General features: G+C 39.5%; 1 protein-coding gene across 2 annotated transcripts in view; it reads left to right on the forward strand.

Moving 5' to 3' along the window:
* Positions 1 to 21,001, forward strand: part of LOC131459603 (glypican-6-like) — a 152,205-nt gene that overhangs the window by 35,188 nt on the left and 96,016 nt on the right. For both annotated transcript variants that reach the window (XM_058629601.1, XM_058629602.1), the window contains exon 2: positions 6,396 to 6,554. In XM_058629601.1, coding sequence (XP_058485584.1) covers positions 6,396 to 6,554 — 159 coding nt within the window. The remainder of the gene's footprint in view (positions 1 to 6,395; positions 6,555 to 21,001) is intronic.

Here is a 21,001-nt window from a genome sequence, read left to right on the forward strand (position 1 = left end):
CGGACTAATGGGGATTTTCCTTTTATAAAGTTCTAGCACTCCTCGGCTTGACTCAAATCGAGTTTTTTGTCCCTTTCCTTTTCCATTAGTGATAGTACCTGGTACTTGGTGCGTTTTTTGTACCTGTGTTCAGGTGCAGACGCTCCTGTGTTTGCGGATTCTTTAGCGAAGTAGAGTCGAGTAGAGCTGAGCAGTGTTACAACTATATCCTGGAAAAGTGCCATAACATGTTTATTTGTATTTTAGTCAGACGAAAACACTAATTATTTTTGGGTAATGTCATGTAAACCCACTGAATGTCATGTTGTTAAAGCCGTGAAGTAATTTGCTGCCTCCTGTGATTGAAGTGAAGCATTTTCTTTGACAGCTAAAACATTTTTAATTGGACTTACATCTGATGGCATGGAAATCGTTGTAATTCATGTTATACTTGACTTTTTTCTTCTTTTTGTCAGCTAGATGCTTTGCCAAGTTAGCCATGTTGGCATTTCTCTCTGCAGGTTTTCAAATATAGTATATATATAGTTTTACAGATGTGCTCCGTGATGTCTGTGGGTTCCCCCCCCCCCCCTCGGACTGTCTGCTATCGTGAATGAATGTATTGTCACCGCTTCTGTCAGCTGCTCATCCTTTTTACGCCAATCTTTACACTCTGCCTCTCGTTTCGTTTGCCTGCTGGTCTGTAAAATCTCGGCTGACAGACAGAGCACATCGCCGAAATGAATTAAGCCCGAAAGTGCAGACCCACTTTGGGTTTTTAATAACTGTGTAGAAGTGCTGATTTGGCAAGCCGGTGTAACAGATGCAGAGGACGTGCTCTGGGACCGTTAGCAACTTCCCACTTGCCCTGCTTCACCTGCAGCCTTCGATAATGTTGAAAACAAAAACTGCAATCTCTCTCTCTCTCTTTCTTTTTGCCTTTTCCTCACTCACTGAATTAAAAACGCTTTCCTGCAGCTCCTGTATATGGAAACACAAAGTAATGACAATGATTCATTAGTACATTTAGGCTTGTTTAAATGGAAACAGTTATTAGGTACGACTATTTAACCGCTTATGAATGCAAACATCTAGTCCAGCAACCATGTAGCAGCAAATCAACGTGTTTTGGCATGTAGACATGGTCACGACAACCTGCTGGAGTTCAAGGACAGGAATATGGAAGGAAGCTGATTTTTTTTTTTACAATTTATTATAGGAAATTTTATGATTATTGTCTGCATATTTGTATAGTATGATTTTCCCTTATTTATGAACATTATTTCTTACGTTTTTACCATATATTTCTTCACAGGGTGTCTGGCATATTATGATCTAATTACTTTCTTACACTATCTTGTATTTTTCCCCCCTGTGCCCCAGTGTTGACTGCTGTGTCGAAATGCATTGGTTTAATAACTAAGGAATCTATTAATTTGTATTTTATTTAGATTTCCTACACCACTGTGCCTTGGAAACCCTTAACCCTGTGAAGCTGATTTGAATGACTCTGATCGGGTGGAATTTTCACCCGCCATCGTCTCCAGAGTTCACAGAGAAGGGTCAGGAAAAAAAGATGATAGGAAGGCAACAGTTACTCAAATAACCCACAAAAAACCAACGTGTGCAGAAGTTTACCTCACATCAGATGTGCCGTAGCAGCACAAGACCACACCTGTCACTTCAGTTAGAGACCCCTGTACCTAATAAAGTGGCATTTTAGAATAGCTCACCAACAAATCCATTTTCAATCTAAACGGGAGCAATGGAACGAGTATTGCTTTCACAAAGTTTGAGAAAGAACTGTTGGCTGTGGCTTTTTTTCTTATTTTTTTTCCCCCTCTCTATTGTGTCCACCCTGTGTCTCCATTTTAGTGTTGGCACTGTTGGTATCGAGTTTTACAAGTTGAACTGAGGCTGACAGACTCCGAGTACAAATGTGATCTCGCAAGCGTGCAGTGTATTGACAGCTCGGTTTCAAATTCCATCTAGGTTGCAAAGCAACCAACTCGAACAGGACAGACATGGTCCACTAAGCTGAAATCCCATCTAGATTTAGGGAAGATTAGTCCTTAAGTTCGCTAAGTATTCAGGTTCGTTTTGTTCTTAAGAAACTGAGCTCCCGTCGCGAAAAAAAAAAGGGCAGGGAGTGTTTTCTGTAAAAAGTTTGTCCTCGATTATTTTAGCGTCACTATTTTTGTGTCTATTTAATGGAAAGCGAGTGGAAAAAATAGATATTTGAGTAAAGGGAAAAGGAACAAGGGGAGAAAAAAAGATCCTGAAAGTCGCGACATATTAAACATGCAGCTCACAGAGTTGCCTGCCGCACACAAAGTCCCTTTTATGTCAGTGTATGTAACAGCACTGTCACAGTTTGCGAGATGGTGAAAGTAGAAGAAAATATCATTCTGTGTAAAAAACAAGTCTGACATATAAATGGAGAGGTGCACAGTCCATGAAAGCTGAAAGCTAAAAGCACTTGAGTTTTCCCTCACTGTCACTCATACTTAAGGACAGTTCTTGTGTTTATAGATTTTCTTTTTTCTTTGCCAACCTTTTGTGACCAACAGTAGGATCCCACTTACTTCGCCAACTTAAGTCAATTTATTGAGGCTTTAAATTTATTTTTGACCGGCTTCAGTGTTGCCGAGTTTCTCAGTGCAGGCGAGAAAATGTCATTTTTCTTCTGTTATCCGTCCGTCATTATGTCAATAAACCTTTTACCCTTAGTTTGCCGACGTCTTTCTCAGGTTTCAAATGCGGCAGTTTTAGTTTGCACGAGGCCCGACTGAGGTATTTTTTCTTTTGACATTTGCCAACCACCGAACATGCCAGTGGAAGCTGACCCCAGATAATCAATGTCAACATCTTCCTTTTAAAAACATGATTGATCCTGTATGACGGTAAGCGGGCGCTCGCTCATAAGCACAAGTGATGCAAGACAAACAGTGTCCGGAATATTGGCTGCGTGACGGTAAAGGAAAAATAAATGAATGGAATTGGATCAGCATGTTACCCTCACCCTTCTGCACGATATCGCCCTCTCTGTGGGAATGTGTTGAGCTAATCACAGCATGGAATAAAGATCTCAACACAGACTTGCATCTTCACCCACTATAAATAATGTGAGGAGCGTTTTTGCACTGCTGAATAAATGTAACGCCGCTGTTATTAAGTTCAAGAAACAAAAGAGCCTCAGAGAGTCGCCCCCAACAGAAAGCAGCTGCTTGCATTTCCGCTTATTTTGTTGTTTAACACGGGTTTGTGGGCAGCAGGCGTGTGCCTCACCCTGGACAATGGAACTGTTGATGGTGCACCTCATTACTGTAGCTCGGCGCCTCTCTGAGGACTGATTAAGGATTAAGCACATTGGAGAGTGCCGGCACGTACGCACTGCTTCCCTTTTTTGTTTCATTACGCATGCACAGCTCCTTCATCTATAGCTTGCCGTATACCGTATATGCATGCAGAACGCCAGCCCCTGCACTTTTCAGCTGGATCCATCAAAAAAAAAGAAGTTCCACAGTCGGAGTCTTTTGTTGTCTGTCGCCCACTGCGACAGGGACAGTCACTTCATCTTTCCCCTTTCTTCACTGTTAATAGTGGAAGTGGAAGAAAACCTAAGAATTGACATCTTTTGACCCTTTTTGAACTGTATTTGTATAGTCTATACGTACAATACTGATATCGCAGCCTTGAGTATATATCTGCTTAAAATGCCAATTCTATTATTTAATTCATCAGCCAACTATTGCTTATGTGTGTATATGTAAGTATTGGCCTAATTTAACCCGTAGAACAATTTCCCCTTGGGGATCAATAAAGTTTTTGGAATTTAATTGAATTGTATATACAGAGGCTATAAGATACTAGCCATTTGTTTCTAGCAACTAACTCATTTTAGACGACATACTTAACTAAGACTTCTCTGTCAATATTTGGGCAACATACTACACTATGACTTTTTTCAATTTTTGGAGGACATAATAAACTAAGATTTTTTTTCAATTTTTGGACGACATACTAAACTATGACTTTTTTTTCCATTTTTGGACGACATACTCAATTATGACATTTTTTCCAATTTCTGGACGACACACTAAATTATGACTTTTTTTTAATTGTTGGACGACATACTAAACTAAGATTTTTTGTCCAATTTTGGACAATTTATAGTGTCTTATATTCTTTTTTCCCCGTACATTCTAAGCAATCTGTGTACTCAAAATTTTTAAAATCAGACTGAATTTGTGAAATTTAGAAATATGTCACTGTTCAAAATTCACTTGACTCATTTTAATGAACAAAAATAAAAGAAAAAACTGTCTAATTTTGTGACCTCTACACTATAATTGCCACTTTATATCACTACTACATAACTTTGACTCAACACATAAGACGAAAAGCCTGAACATATCACTTATAAACACACGCCTCCAAGATGTCCAGATAAGGAGTTATGTGTTATTTACATTACATGTCATTCAGCAGATGCGTTTATCTAAAGCGACTCACAATGAATTAAGTACAATCAGCCAGGGGGGGGGAAGTCGAACTTGCGACCATGATGTCTTTCACACACAGAGCACTGGTCTTAACCACTGAGCCACTCCACCCCATTTATCTTGTTGCCCAAACAAGAAGAAGAACAATAGAAGAGAAATAGATCAAATGACCATACAAAACAACCAGAAACCATTTGAAGTCTTTGGCAGTGATTGGACATTTATTATAATATAATATAATAAATGTGTGTGAAGTGGTTAAGACACACGCCCTCCCTCCAGATGGAATCTTTTCTTGTTTTTCCAGGCTCTACTCTTTTCTGTGATGTTGCACAGTGTGTGAGTGAGTCATCGCGCACTCTCTCTGTCAAATTTCCATAGGTTTGCTCAATCATGACCTTCTACAGTGTTGCCCTATACGCTGCCCTGGTGTTTGGACATACAGTAGCCGCTTCAACAAAAGGTTTTCATGTATATAGTGCACTGTATATACTGTCTGGAATCTGTGTGTGGCTGTAAGATCAGTGTTCCCTCTGATCTTGTGTCTTTCTGCAGGCTTGCACCGGCCTGTACGCAGTCATATGGAGATTGTGTTAAATGCATGGAAGCTTGAGCCTGGTTTCTGTCAGATAGTGCTCAGTTAAATTTTTATTTCAGAGTCTTTTCTTCTTCTCCCTGCCCTATTTCATGTCTCACTTCCACTCTTTACACGCAGAGAATAGAATAATGTTTAGCCTCATAAGTGTAATAATCTTTTCTAAATGATTATGTTCAAAATAATGTTAATACTTTGCTGAACTTTTGACAAATTATCCAATAATTTTGTCAACACTCTAACTCATACACTCTTTAGAAAGATTTGATTTTCTTCAACCTCACGACTTGTGAGGTTAAGTGAGTTTATAGCACATTCTGACTGCAAGGTAATTTACGGTGATTTTAGTATATAAGGTGGCAATAAATGTGACAGGAATTTCTTTAGCTTTTAAAAAAAAAAAGAGAAATCGATACATTTTCAAAGAGAATTGAATATGAAGTGGAGAAGTGACAGTAACAAAAAAAATGAAGTAATAATCATTAGATTTAATGAAAGGCTCAGGCAACAAGAGGTAACATGAACGTTTCACTATAACATTTATTTCTTTAAGAGGCGTTTTCTCCACACCACATTATTTGCAGAATCAAGAGTCAAGGTCTGTGTAAAACATCATGATTCCATACATTCTTAACGCCAGGCTCAAACTGCGAGGACTTTTTAAATCCTACATTTCTAAAATGTCATGCACTGCTCTTAAATGGAGAAACTTCTCAGTGGTTTTTCTTCTCCGCAAAGTTGTTCATTTAAATCAGTGGTTCCTAAACAGTGGGTCAGCACCCACAGAGGGGTCCTCAAACACTTTTGCAGATAGATCTGACCCTAGGGCAGCACACATAAGCTTAACAGAAGGGGTCCAAGAATCGACCCCTGAGGGACTCCATGTGTCATAGCCATTTCATAAGATCTATAACTTCCCATGGTCACAAAATAACTCTGCCAAATAGAAACTGGAGCACTCTAGGACTGTGCCATTGAGTCCAGCACATGTGTCCAACCTGTTTAACGGTAGAGTGTGATCCACAATATCAAATGCAGCACTGAGACCCAATAAGACCAGAACTGACACCTTGCCCGCGTCAGTGTTCCACCTTATATCATTAATCACTGTAATAAGAGGCATTTCTGTACAGTGATAATGTCGGTATCCTGATTAAAATTGGCCATAAAGTCGATTGGAGTGCAAGAAATTGTTGAGTTGACCACTTTCTGAAAACTCTTGGCTATAAAAGGAAATTAGAGATCACTCTGTTGGTTGGTTAATAATGGGGCTTAATGGCGGCTACTTAAATGTCCATGTTTCTGTCTTCCTTTAGGTGAGCACCTGCGTGTCTGTCCTCAGGGATACACCTGCTGCACGTCGGAGATGGAGGACAAACTCAACCTGCAGAGCAAAGCGGAGTTTGAGAACATAGTCGATGAGAGCAGCCGCAACATGAGGACGACGTTCGTTGCCAGGCATAAAAAGTTTGACGGTAAGTTACAGCTCAGGTTCATTTGATCTTATGGTACATGGAACATACATCAGAAAAGATATACATGTACATGCACTGCTTTTTTAAAGACGTTCTGGCAGGCGACATCAAACCTATGATCTCCTACACAACTAAACTGCGTTTTCAGTTGCGTAAAATAAGCCCCATATTCTCTCTTAGATCACGTTGACATATTATTTACATACTTAAAGGCAAAGGTTCTCACAGAGAGGAGGAGGTTAATGCTGTAACAAAGCAAGATGTCCTCATAGTTCCAATGTGAAGATATTCAGCTGTGTTTTTATGTTGATGCTTTTAGATTTCTATACTATACAGACATCTGTAGACGTGGAAATGTTGTATACATAACAAAATGTTATTGAGAATGCAGTTTATATGTGTAGGACTGTAATTTTCAGGGCACAAAGTTCCTTTACTTCATTACTGCTTGCCAGAGTTTCCTTCATTCTCCAGCGTGCGTCGGAAGCTGTTTTTTTTTGTTTATTTCAGCTTCCGACACACTAATCACAGACTCCACAGTCTCTACATGCATTTTTGATTGACTGATGGAAATAGCTCGATGTGCTCCTGCTTCTCATCATAAAGGAGCTTCTGTGAATTGACTCACTTTGCTCACAGAGGAAAATGGCACTGTTGTTGCTTTGTGGTTGAAAGTGTTCTTGGCGGGGTGCTGGACAGCTCACCTGGAAGAGCTGGCACTCCTGAGGGTTCAATTCTAGCTTTGAACATCTCTCTTTTTCCCTATTTTTTCCGTGCTTCCTCTGCCTAGAAATAAACAAAAGGGAAAGAAAAAAAGCACCAGGACATATCTCAGAGAAATGTTCTTGGCATTGTGTGATTCAATGCAAATCTGACCATCTGGTTTAACTTAATCAGTGAGCTGCACCACTGTGAGGAGTTCTCAGTATGAGATCAAGGTGTCGTCGCACCACTTATACTGTCATTGTGTTGTCTATGGCTGCCATTTGAGTGACAATGAGTCGTTTGCCTCATTTAACAACAACTCCAGCTTCAGTAAAGTGTTTGGTGTTAAATAATAATGAAAAATCCTTTACTGTAAATGCCAGACACTGTGTTTTACACCGTGAGAGGGATTGCACATCCTTTTAGTACATAAGACATGTACATGTACAGTAGGTATGAGTGCATGTGTTGAATTTAACATGTATGTACAGTACATGTGAGTCTGCCACATACTATTTATGATATTGGTACGAGCCGATCTTATTATATATATACATATGTGTATATATATATATATATATATATATATTATACTGGGATCTTGCTAGCTTATGGTAGCGTATTGGCCTGTTATGTTACCATTTGCGGCAGGTATGCAGAAATTGAAGATGTTACGCTAATTTTCAATCAGCGTAACGGTGTTTTGACTATATTTACTTGTGTAATAATGCCAGATCAAATGGGAAAAACCTTGTTTTGGGACGGAATTGGGCATGGCCAAAATACGAAATGGAAAATCAGAAAACTTTTCAATAAGTTTCCCCCCCCACAAGTGAGTATAACACAGGCACTCCATTGTCAATCACTGCATAGCAACTGCCAAGCCCATGGAAACCATAAACTGGTTAACAAGGTAAAGGAAAACTTACTGGTGTCTGAAAAACCAACCAAAAAAAAACAAATTATAATCAGAAGACATAATGAACTCTCATATCCAAGAACTAATCATGATGTTAACCATATTTGGAAGTTCCGGGCCATCTAAATTGCATTCTTTTTATCGAGGTAAAAGAAACAAACTAAAGAGTTAATTAGACTCTTGCCGTGTGCGCCGCTAATAAATGACCCATCAAGAATATGTGGTGTAAAAACAACAATGTTCCCCTTTGGGGACCATTAGAATGGCCAATTTTCACCTTAAATTAATAAAATAAAGTCCTGGCTAGAACTCTTTTATTATATTATAAATATACATCTATATGTACTTCAGAAGAGACTAAATGACCTCTGCTGATAGACACAGGGAAAGTATACATGTGTATTGATGTATATAAGCTCTCCAGATATAATGGGCAAAAAGTCTTTTTTCTTATTTTTTTTATCTTTTAATATATAGAACAATGGTGTGAAGATTGGGCTGTATTTCTATATCAGTGTCACCCTTATCATTTGACAGTGTCTCTGGAACAGTGTCCACACATATACAGTATCGTAACGCTGGCGACACAAATCACCGATGCAGCTCCAACCGCACATGCCCATATGTCATCAAGCCACTCAACGTTTCATTCATTCTCCAACATCAAGTTCGCTTCTCCTCCCGGGGTTTGAATCATCCCTCATCAATTTTACATGCCCTCATTTCTGCCCCCCTTCCCCCCAGTTATTTATAGGGCCCTATTATGAAAACCTTAACTTACTTTTTGATTACGGAGTGCTTCCCCGGGAGGCCTGTGGCGTTCGATGCATTATTGAGCCCCACCCCCTGCTCCAAACCTTAAATGACTGCTGTACATGGAAATCAAGGTTTGGCTGTTCTGAATGTCCAATCATGCGGCTAGGGAATCACATTTTTGAAATATTGTGCTTCCCAACCTCAGTTTCCCCCTGAGTCGAAAAATATCTTCATTCTTTTTTTTGTTACATGCCCACCAGTGACACTTGGTCCTGTTGGTGTTTTTCCTCACTTTTTAGACCCACTCGTAGGGGGACGGGACCTCATTCCCAGAATATAAACAGTGTCCTGGTGGGCACGTGATAAAGAAAATAATGAAGATATTTCTCAACTCGGGAGAAACCGAGGTTGTGAAGCACAAGATTTAAAAAATACTACCCTTATTCTAGTAATACAAAGCTAAATGCTAATCGGTGTAGAATTTCTTTAAGTTAAGTGGTGAAGTTTAGGGCAAATATGTGTTTTGTGGTTAAGATAAGGCTACGTTAAAGCTAGAGCTGAAATAATGACTCGATGAATCGATTATTAATGAATCGTCAACTATTTTGATAATCGATTAATCAGTTTTGAAGATTTTTTCATGATTAAAACGAGATTTCTGATTGTTTCAGCTTCTTAAATGTGAATATTTTCTTCATTTCTTTGCTCCTGATAACAAAGCAATCATTACAAACTGAATCATTTCCTAATGACATTTGAGAACATCGTCATTTCCATGTTTGACAAGCATTTTTCCACGTTTTTTGACATTTTATGTACCAAACAATGTCTTGATTCGTCAACAAAACGTTGCAGCTCTTGTTAAGGCTTTGTTCGAAGGTGTGTGTGTGTGTGTGTGTGTGTGTGTGTTACATCGTCTGTTAATGATTAATTGCTGTGGATGAACCGTGATGAAAGGGGTCTCGCGCTCCGTAAAGTGATTTGTGAATGAAACTGCTAGTCAGAGTCCTTTTGTGGTCATTGAGGACTGTGCTGTCGTTATAGATTTGTCTGTTATTAAAGTGTGTGTGTGTGTGTGTGTGTGTTAATGTGTATGATCTGTCAACACAATTGATGTTTTGTAAATTGTGCTTGTATTGTCGGAAACTGGGCAAGATGCTACTGGCAGCTGTTCTGGCAACATGTGAGTGGGCATGAATAATGTGTGATGGAGGAAGCACTGAATGCACATGCAGAGGTGCTGTATGAAGTGTGTGTGTGTGTCAATAGGGATGGATATTGTTAGGCTTTTATCAGTTCCTATAATGATATTGGTCCTGCTTATGATACTAATACTTATGGATGCTGTTATTGATACCTGTCTTTACTCTGTTGTCGGGGTACCCACGGTTCCTTGAAAATTATTTTTGGAATTTTGTGAATTTGAAAAAAAAAAAAAAAAAAAAATCAAGGCAAAATTACCCAAAATCAGGGATGTCAAACATACGGCCCGCAGGCCAGAACTGGCACACCCGAGGGCCCGATCCGTAGGATGAATTTGTGATCATATGTATTCTAAAAGGGCCACACGGTGGTGTAGTGGTTAGCACTCTCGCCTTGCAGCGAGAAGACCCGGGTTCGAGCCCCGGTTGGAACAAGGGCCTTTCTGCATGGAGTTTGCATGTTCTCCCCGTGTGTGCGTGGGTTCTCTCCGGGTTCTCCGGCTTCCTCCCACAGTCCAAAAACATGCAATGTGGGGATTAGGGGCCACTCTCTGTGGCCCCTGAACTAAAATGAGTTTGACACCCCTGCTCTAAATAGACATGTGGTCATTGACCAAGATACCAAGGACAATCACTTCTTCAGATGCGGAGCGTGCCGCAAATCAATAAAAGTGGACACCATCATGGGAGAAGTGGCTCTTACAAGCTGTGTCAGTACATTTGTTCCTTGAATTTCAGGGAATTGGTCCTGGAAAGTCCTTGAAAAGTCCTTGAATTTGATATCAACCAAGGTAGACCTAGGAGTACTTCTTAACTCACCACCAGAGTCTTCTGGGCATTGAATCTTGACTGATGTTGTCTCGACAATAGTTGACAGTTGAAATAAACAAAATATTTACATCTATATCCTTTGTCCAGATGCTTATTGATACTTTGTTACTGACCAGTGAAGGACAGCAGAAGGACAGTGATATGAGGTACTGGTGTAGCTTATAGTGGTCATCAAATATAGAGAAAAATACTTTTTTTTATAAAGACTTTTCGGAATAAAGTTAATTCCATAAGCACTGAGAGATTTATTTTGTTTTGACTCTCCAGCCCCCAATCTGCTCAAAGGACACTTAATTATTGTTCCATAAATCCACGTGCCTCATGACATGAACTGAACCATGAATTCAGTAGCCCTCCGAAATCTTTAAACTTCCAAAGAAAAACTTTTGAGGTTAATTTTCTCATTAAATAGTTTTAATGTGCTGAAGGAAAAAAAAAAAGAAAAAAAAAGTTTCCTACCACCTCATGACATTTCATTTTGTTCTTATGCTTTGCTGGAAGGTACAATATTTCAGCTGTCACTGAGTGAAATAATAAAATATGTCCTTGTTTAACGGCTGCACCCGCACATCAAAATGAAATGTCTTCTTAGCTGGTGTCTCAGCTGTAAAATATGTGTTTTTGAATACGACTGGAGTTTAATACTCATATGAAGACGAGTTTGATTATAACTCTTACTGTTGTTTTGCTCTTCTTCAGTTTGCCTCTCGTGAGACCTCGGTAAGAGATTAGAGTGCATGGTTGGTTGACTAAAGTCTGGATTGGGCTGCAGCCGTGGTCGGCTGAATTCTTTGATCGTGCCCCATGGAGGCTCTCCGCTCCATGTTTGAGAGCTGCAGTGTCCCTCATTCACTTCAGCAATCCCTTATTCACACTTGACTTAACCACGTCTGACTCCATATTGTCTCTAATCCGTGGTCTTGACAAAATTCACAATCTCCTCGTGGACACAGAGAAAACCACAACAACGCAGAAACGCAGCATTTCACTGATTCATTCTTTGTTTTTTCTGAGACAAAGTGAAGAATAAGACGTTCTACTTTACACAGAACTGAAAGAATCCAAACCTACTTTGTCAGATGGAGATAAACGGAATTGACTCTGCTTGGATTTGAAGAACAAGCGATATTTTATGCGTTTTCACTTCACACACACTGATCCACACTGTGCACAGTTCTCTGGCCCTTTCTTAATTAGATTTGTGATGTGAAATCCATGAGCGATTATTCACTGTCAACAGTGCACTTCAACGTTGACCCCAATAGAAACATCAGAGGCGGCGATAAGGATCTGTGGAACGACATGTTCCAACTTTATCATCAACAGAAATGTCTGGTAGACTAATGGGTGATGATTTTTCCTTCAATTAAAAAAATATAGCAAAAAAGTAGATTCATATCTTGGTGGCTGTTCAAATGCTTTTGTTTGTACCATTTAACTCTTTTCTTTTCTCTTGGCGCTGCTCATTGGATTGTAGGGTTTGATGTGGCACTGCCACTTTATCTTAAGCTATCTTAAGAGCCCTTCAAATGAAATGTACAGTGTGAAACATTTCGGAGGTTTCATTGGCAGACGTTTCAGAAAGAATGTTTGCATGTGTGCATAATTGCTCAGGGAAATGTCCTCGTATTCAAAGGCAACCACAGCTCTGCGATGTGCTCGGGAAAGGGAGAGGTGAGCGGAGGAGTCCTCGGCTTCCTTACGAGCTGCAGGGTCTGCAGTCACGATGGACCTATAAGTTTCTTGTAAAGTGGTATGTTGTCAAATATAGAGTAAAACTTCCAATTATGAGGCCGAGAAACACCTACTGGGCATTGTTAAGGAGATGAAAGGACGTGGTCCAATAGGCCTATTAATGTAATATAAAACCACAAAAACAACAACAAAAACACGTTGCACTCCGAAATACAAATTCCTGACTCCAAACTAACCGTATAATAACTTCCCCCCGTTGTCTAAAATGGTGGCTGGGCAGAGGGTCAGCATCACGGATAGAATACAAACTTTAAAAATGGATTGATTTCAATGAACAGTGGCCTTCAGCATCACAGGTATGTGTCTGGACGATCCGTCCGTCGCGATCTCTCCTTACAGCTGCATGTACAATAAATAAACATGGTGAGGTGAAGGTTGAAGGTTGATTTATTCGTCATTCCAGTCGTAAAAAGACATATTCAGAGGAAAAAAGGCAACATATCAACAGACTGACTGCTCTTGTGCGAGGGAATGTGGTGTAAGCACTGCGCTCCGAGTGTGAGGTTTGGTTACATAACACCGAGTGACACTTCAGTCGGGATCGTCCCTTTTCCCCTTCATTGCGTCTCTTTGTGTCTGTGTGCATCAAAGTGGGGAGAGACTGTGATGTTGTCTACTTGCTGCTTCTTTTAAGGAACGTGGCTTCATAACCGACGCGGACGTCAAATCTGCGGTTTCTGCAGCGTCAGTGCATCCGGAGCCGGTTGAATTTCGTCAAGTAAATTGAGTCATCAAACTATTCTTCGTCTATACATGTTTTATTAATGTTTGACATTCACCGAAGTACTCGCCGTGTAAAAATGTAAAAAAAAACATCAAATGGTTACATCAAAACAGGATCTCAAAGGTCCACATTACACCGTACTTGAGTCAGAGCGTTCGGATCTTTCTTTCTTTTTTTTCAGGGAAAGCAAACGATTTGTTCGCTGAAACTTTTGCGCGAGCGTCCTCGATGTGGTCAGCGTGACAAATTGTGTCTGCTGTGTTTGCCTCTGCAAATTTGACTGATCACTTTTACACGTCTAATTATGCCACGCGCAAGCTCCCGGTACTTGAGTTAGTGGACTGATTTGTGATTCCCATTATCCTTTGTGCATAATAAAAGAGCCGGCATTATTAATTTATACGATGAATAAATTGAATAAGGAGGTTGCCCTGGATACACAGTGCAAAATTCTGTTGAATTTGGCCCCGTTTTGATGTCACACATTGGCTTAAAGTTTGACAGTGTTTCGGCTGCGGATGCCGTGTGATCTCGCTAATTATAAACGGTTAGGATTGTGAGGATTGTTTGGCTGCTGTGACGCCTCGGCTCTTGTTAGACAATAATGAACAATGAGAACATAAAGTAACCGTCCTATTAAGATACACAAGCTTCCTTTGGCGGTTACCATCCGGTTTATACAGTTTTATATGAGGATAATTCCACTGTGAAGTCAAAAAGGTTTTTCCTTCTCGAGAACCTCAACAAAAAATGGTCAAATCAAATCAAACAACTTTATTGTCTACATAGGGACATTTTTCTTGCTGCAGAACAATACTCGGCACAACAGAGACGACAATCAGCCTAAAAATCTGACGTCATCAGACTGCCGTGCACTGATCGGTCCGAGTGCCGTCACAGGAAGCGGCACAAGAATGAAACCGAACAATGCCGAACTGTAGATCACTTAAAAATAATTAAAAATCCTTAATTCTCCTTAGCGCACACTTTCTCCTCTGTTCACTCTGTGGCAAAATTTTGCAAAATGTGCCTTTTTTTTAACGATTTATCGTGCAGCCCTACAATCCAAGTATTACAGTATAAAAATGAATATTTTCCCCGTCCTAAAACACATCAAATTCTAAAATGATGAAGTAACATATGGCTAAGTCCTGACAATACAACACGAGACTCAAAAAACGGCAAAAAACAGACATAAAAAACTTGCGAACACGGTGAGAAATGTGCAAGAGTGAAGTGCCAGACTGTCGTGACACTGCTCATCGAGGAGATGTGATCAGTTTTGGAATAAATGAGAGCTTGAGAAGGTTGGGTTTTACATCTTCTTTCTCTTTCTAGTGTCTCCCTGTAGGTAAGAGATTATATTCAGAAAAACAAAAACGTGAGATGGCTCATTTCATGGTCTGAAGGGACCTGTACGCGCCGATCAGGAGTGAGGTTTTTTTGCGTCATGTGATACAGTGCCAGCTCTCTTTACGCTCACACTGCGGCAACAGCTGGGGCAGGAAGAGGAATTATGGTTCTTTGGGTTGTCCATCCGTCTGTCTGTCCATCTGTCCTAGTTTATTTCCTTTTGAAGGTGATATCTCACAAAGGCCATGAGGGAATCTCTGGGTTTTTTTATTTAATTTGGCACAAATGCTGCATCTATCACCACCTGTCTGTTCAATAAATAGTGTGACACAATTAACGACATTGTTCAAGGCTAACGTGCAGAGTAACTGCTTCACAGTGCCATATCATCAAGATTCAAGAGTCCATAAAATCATGTATTTAATAACAGTGCTCCATCATTATCAGTATAATTAAATTGTTAGTCATAGTGAGAAATATTTTTTTAGGATAATAGCTAATGTGTAACAACAACTGCATGAAGTACTTTAAAAATTAAATAATAATTAAAAAAATTTAAAGTAATAAAGGCCTTTGCACAACAGATGCAATTTAATGGCCAAAAACATTATCACAATAAAATCTGTCAATATTGATAAAAAAAAATTGTCAGGTAAGTATATGTTAATTTTCACTCCTATAAACCAGTTAATTTTTGTTTTAAACATCTTCCGTCTTGCTTTTGGAAAATATAGTGTTATTGAAATTAGAGCTGAAACAATTAATCGATTATTAATCAATTACTCAATTAATGGTCAACTATTTTGACAATCGATTAATCGGTTTGAGGCTTTTTTTAATGATTAAAACAAGGTTTCTGATTGTTTTAGCTTCTTAAATGTGAATATGTTCTGGTTTCTTTGCTCCATATAATAAAACAAATCATTCAAACTGAATCGAACAAGACGTTCGAGAACATCAGCATTTCCAGGATTGACAAACAATGGTCAATGTTTTTTTTTAAAGTTTTCTGACATTTTATGGACCAAAATAATCAATAGTTGCAGCTCCAACTGAAATAATGTCCATCCTTACATACATTTTCCCAATTTTTTGCCATTTATTTGTGTTCTTGTTGATGTGCAATGGCCTATGGGAAAAAAAAAATAGTTTTTCGACTTTCAAAAACTTAGACTTTAAATGGTACTTAACATAAGTCCCAGCTTTTGTGGAATTTGTTTTTGTCTCTAAAATAAAATCCAGTTTACCCCAAGATGAGGCTACGCGACCTATCCTTAGATCCCTCATTCATACGAAAAACAGGAAAACAAATGGGAATGCAGCCCATTACGTAGGACATAAAACAAATGTTTGGGACACCAAGGACACCACAGGACTTGGTGACCATCTAATGGTGCCAGACCTTCATTACACAGGAGATGCCACTAAATTACACACAGGCCGAGACCCCGATGAGGACAGGGCGCGCATTGATTTAGCCCCCACAGTCCGGTGATGAGGCCGAGACCTCTGTGACAGCCGTGCGTCCATTTCTAATGAAACCTAAAACCGCGCGGACGCACAGTTCCTGGAAGTGTTCATAAATAAATAACCTCTTTTTTGGCGTCCCCCGCGTTATCCTAAGTGAATGTCGGGAAGACTGTAACTCTCCGGGGGCCGAGGGAATGGGGTCTGTCCAGCAGTGCAGCAGCTGAGGGTTGGTGGCAGCCTCCATCATCCGGCACAGGCTGCAGCCCCGCTGTCACTTTTGTACTTCAGGATGGATGGCTCTGTGCGGTCGGCACACTGTTAACTCCGTCCCACTGGTGAGCTTCAAGGAGAAGGCTTGTAAAGAGGCATGGCTTCCCACAAACCACTGGAAAACCAGGAGGATTTACCAGCGGCTGCTGTGATGTGGCCTCGATATTATTTATTAAGTTTAAACTTTGTGTCACACATTGAAACACATACACTGTGAAAACTCACTTACTAAATAAAATAAAAAAATAAAAAAATCTTTCCCGGGGATATTGGGTTTGCTCAGAGACCACAGCTGAGATGGAGTCGCCCCGGTTGAAGCGGATGAAAAATGTTACTTCCCGCCTGCAAAGGTGCTGATAGCTTCCACCTACACATATGCACTGTTCCGTCTCCCTTTGATTTCCATGCATCATTTAAAAATGACTAAATGCGGTGACCGCGAGGTCGGCATACTTTTTGGTTTAGCGTTCCCTTGAGATGTGACAGTGAGTAATTGGCATGTCATGCCATACATATAAATTGCAGCAGGAAGGATTTGTTCTTGCAGTGCTGATTAAAAACCTTTTTTCTCCCTTTGCCAAAAGCAGCATATATCGATATCAGCAGGTGTATCATCGCACAATTAGATATGGTCCACACACGAGGATTTATGTGAAGTATCTGACTGGTTGAGGAACCCCCCCCCCCCCGCTCTGCAGGTCCATTTGAGCGTGTTCTCATTTCTATGAAACAACTGAAAAGAGAATTGATTATGTGCCATTCTGGGGCATATTGTGCGCAGGTGGCTGTTTGATTTATGTGTGACCTTACTGATGTGGAGCTGCACAGTCTTAAAGGTGACATGTGTAAAATATGTACAGCAGCCACTTTAAAGCGTTTAAAATCATTACTGTCGTCCCAAATTAAAACGGGACAGCCAGATTCTCTTTGTGGATTGAGAGTCTGAGTCTGCTGTAGAGCAGCAGGGGAGAATGATCACATGCTGCAAGGATGATGACAAGGTGACAATAACGGATTATATACGTTGAAATATCCACCGAGAGTGAGAAAGCGCTAGCTGTCTAGCCCGTCGTCAGCTTCTTTTCCACTTTTAGACGTCTATATTTGGACACATGTTCACTTCAGGCACTTGTTTTTCTTCTCCTGTCATTGAAGACATTTTTGGGAGGGGTGCTGAGGCTTTTTTCGGTCCGGTACCGTTCAATATTTCCCATACTGATGATTATTTTCTGGCTCGATCTAATAATAATCGCTTGGTCCATTGTGAAAAATGTTAATCAGTGTTTCTCAAACCTGGAAATGATGTCTTCTTTTTGTAGTCGATGAATAATCAATTAATCAAGTAAATTTAAATGTTAAACACATTTTCTGGCCCACAAATAAAGTGACTCATATCTGATTTATTAATTTTCCTTTCATGTGACTCAGATAAGATATTTTTTGAATGTGTGGACTGAGAAATCCAATTGTCACTTCAGTATATGGTTTTATAGATCAAATGTGGTCATGTAGGATGTTTTCAAGACATTTATGAGTCTAATGTGACCGGCATTGAACTGTTTTGCAAGTCAAACCTTGGCTGAAACATTAACTAGATATAGGTGTTAATCTGGAAATCAGACCACCTGAGGAGCACATCAGTGCATCATTTAACATTCTTTAAAACAATCATTTACACTGATTAGCTCGATAAATGCCATCAAGTTACAATATTATATTGTTTTATCAAAAAGTAAAAATAAATGAGTTTTTTCTTCTGTATTAAAACATGGATCTTATGTGTGCTCTCTTGTTTGGTGAAAAGAATCATCCTCACTCGCATTATGCATTAAAATGTAAAGCAGTTCTCTTGAAAAGATGTAGTCCTGAACTTACTGCAGCAACATATTCCATTCATTTAGAAACAACAGAATAACAAGGACAAATAGAGAACAAAACAGAAACTTGTCTTTTTTTTTTTTTCTCTGAGAGCCTTCATATTGTAACTCGAGTGCAAGAAGCACGGCAGGATGGATTAGACTGCCAAAGCAATGCGTGGACGCTTTTCATGGGGAGCAGCACTCAAACAGCCAGGTTCAAACAAAGCTGCTTATCCACAGGGTCACAGTAATGTAATGGTGTGTGCAGCCAATTTGCTCCTCGCTATTCAACAGGTGCGTGGATATCATCCACGGGAGGAAATCACTTTGATTTTCCTAAGCCTCGCTAATTGACTTCTCCAGTGCCTCCCAACGCTGAACTGTGTCAGATCGCAGACAGTGGAAAGATGCCCTCAACAAAGGTGGCTTTTGTCAATATAATTAACTGAACAGAGACGAGGAGCTGCTGCCTCGCCTCCGACTGTTGATGCGGAGCCAAGTCTGAAAGTGGTAAAGTTGGTAACTGCCTTATAATGCGCTACGTGGGATTAATTACCTCACCGCTTTCCAGGGATGATCGTCCAATGTCATTGTCATTGCACGACCAATACATTTTGCCCTTGGCAATGACGCCTGAGAGGTATTATAGGGTAGTTTGCGTCATTATATCGTCGTAATTAGCCTTAATGAATGCATTGTAGTAATTTGTGTAGCATTAGGGACAAATGTGCCGCATTATAAAAGCAGAGAGGAAATAATAGTCGACCAGGATACCAATCTTAGGAAACCAATGTCGGATTTCAATACAGATTGTCTTTGCTTTTGCGCCATCTAATAAAACACAACAATTGAATAAAACCTAGTTATTATATGGAGTGACTTAAATGAAAAGTCTATTTCTGCAGTGTACTTTAACATTGAGATGACATTTTTGCAATTTTAATACATGAAACCAAGGTAACCAAAAACCACACTTGATCAAATAAACTTTCAGATAAAAAAAAGTGTTACGTACATTAATAAGAAATAATCAGTTGATTTTTTTTTAAACCCTGCCACTTGTTATGAAAACTATAAAAAGAATTGGAAATATTGGATGCTTTTCTACATTTAATAGAAATATAATTTTTATTTTTGGAATTCATAGTTAAGATACCACACATTATATGACCTATATGGTTTAAACAATAATTGTTTTAACTATGTTATACATACAGTGTTTAATTGTACAATATTTATTAAATATATACTTTATTATTTATGAATCTATACTAAAGGAACACTCCACCAGATCAGCGTTGTGTTTTCTCGATGGTGTCAGACTCACGATGGACATTTTAAAGGATTTTTTTATGGGTGAAAATCAATGCAGCGCAGCTGTCCAGACACTCTTCTTCATTTTCAAAATTCAATGCTTTCATTAGCTGCAATGCAACCTGACCGCTAACAGCTTGGATGCACAGCTGAAAGTGTGCGTGTGTGTGTGTGTGTTTGATGGTAGCAGTGGTTATTGGAGCCTTAAGCAAAGATTAGAGAATACAAAGGTCTGGTAAACTCACTCCATGTCTGTCCATCTTCACAGCTCCAGATTATTTGGTGTTTTTGGTTTTCAGACACGGACCACGCTGACTCAAGTGGCGTACAGTAAAGATCATGTTGTTAATGGAGGAGGAAATGTTTTAAATTATAATGTAGATGCAGAAAACTTCTTATGGATCAGTATGATATTGGTAGTATTGAATCTGATGACAACAGTCATCCAGGGATCGGCCCCTTCTAGTGTCATTAAATGCACAGATGCTAAATTGAGAATTTGACTCTTGCTAAGCAGCTGTTCAGTGTGGTGTTTTCTTCATGTAATAACTGAGCCAATGCAGTTTCACTGTCAAATAATTAGAATTATTGACCAATGTCCTTGTCTTGACGTCCTGCTATGTTTATAAAAGAAAACACCACATAAATGAAGACATTTTAAGTCCTGGAACGGGTTAGTTTGGTCCAGAACGGTACAATTTTTTTTGAATTTTGAATAGTACAAGAATAACCCGCCCGGAACCGCTCCTGTGTTTTCATGAAGTCCGATTTAAAATGGTTTTTACCATTTCAAGTCGCACCGTACTGTACCAAACCGAACCATACCATGATGGAAACACGGCATTGGAGATCATCATTACAGGACAGAGTATAACTAAAAATACTGTAACTCAATATGCAGACTGCGTGTCTTATTTATCAACACTGATACTCCTGCAATTCTTTTTCTAATTTCAATTAGCCAAAGCGTAACTATCAGTGTAATCAAATCAATGTGTAATATAATGTAATTACTGGACAATAATCAGCTTGGACTGATTCCATTTGGAGATTAAAAGTATTCCCCACCAGATGACGACACTGGTTGTTTGCCGTCTTATAGCAGTTGTGCACAAAAAGCAACATTGCATGCAATACTAACACAAACTGAAGTCATTAAGATCGTTTCTCAAGCGCTAATGGTATTTTACAGTCACTGGGTGGACGACCGAGCTTTGCTTTCTTGATAGTTGGAGGATTTGTAGCGTCTTCAAGGTTTCGAGACGGAAACCTTCTAAAAAGGATGGGAG

The sequence above is a fragment of the Solea solea genome, chromosome 5 (genome assembly GCF_958295425.1).
Source record: "Solea solea chromosome 5, fSolSol10.1, whole genome shotgun sequence".
NCBI classification, from domain to species: domain Eukaryota; kingdom Metazoa; phylum Chordata; class Actinopteri; order Pleuronectiformes; family Soleidae; genus Solea; species Solea solea.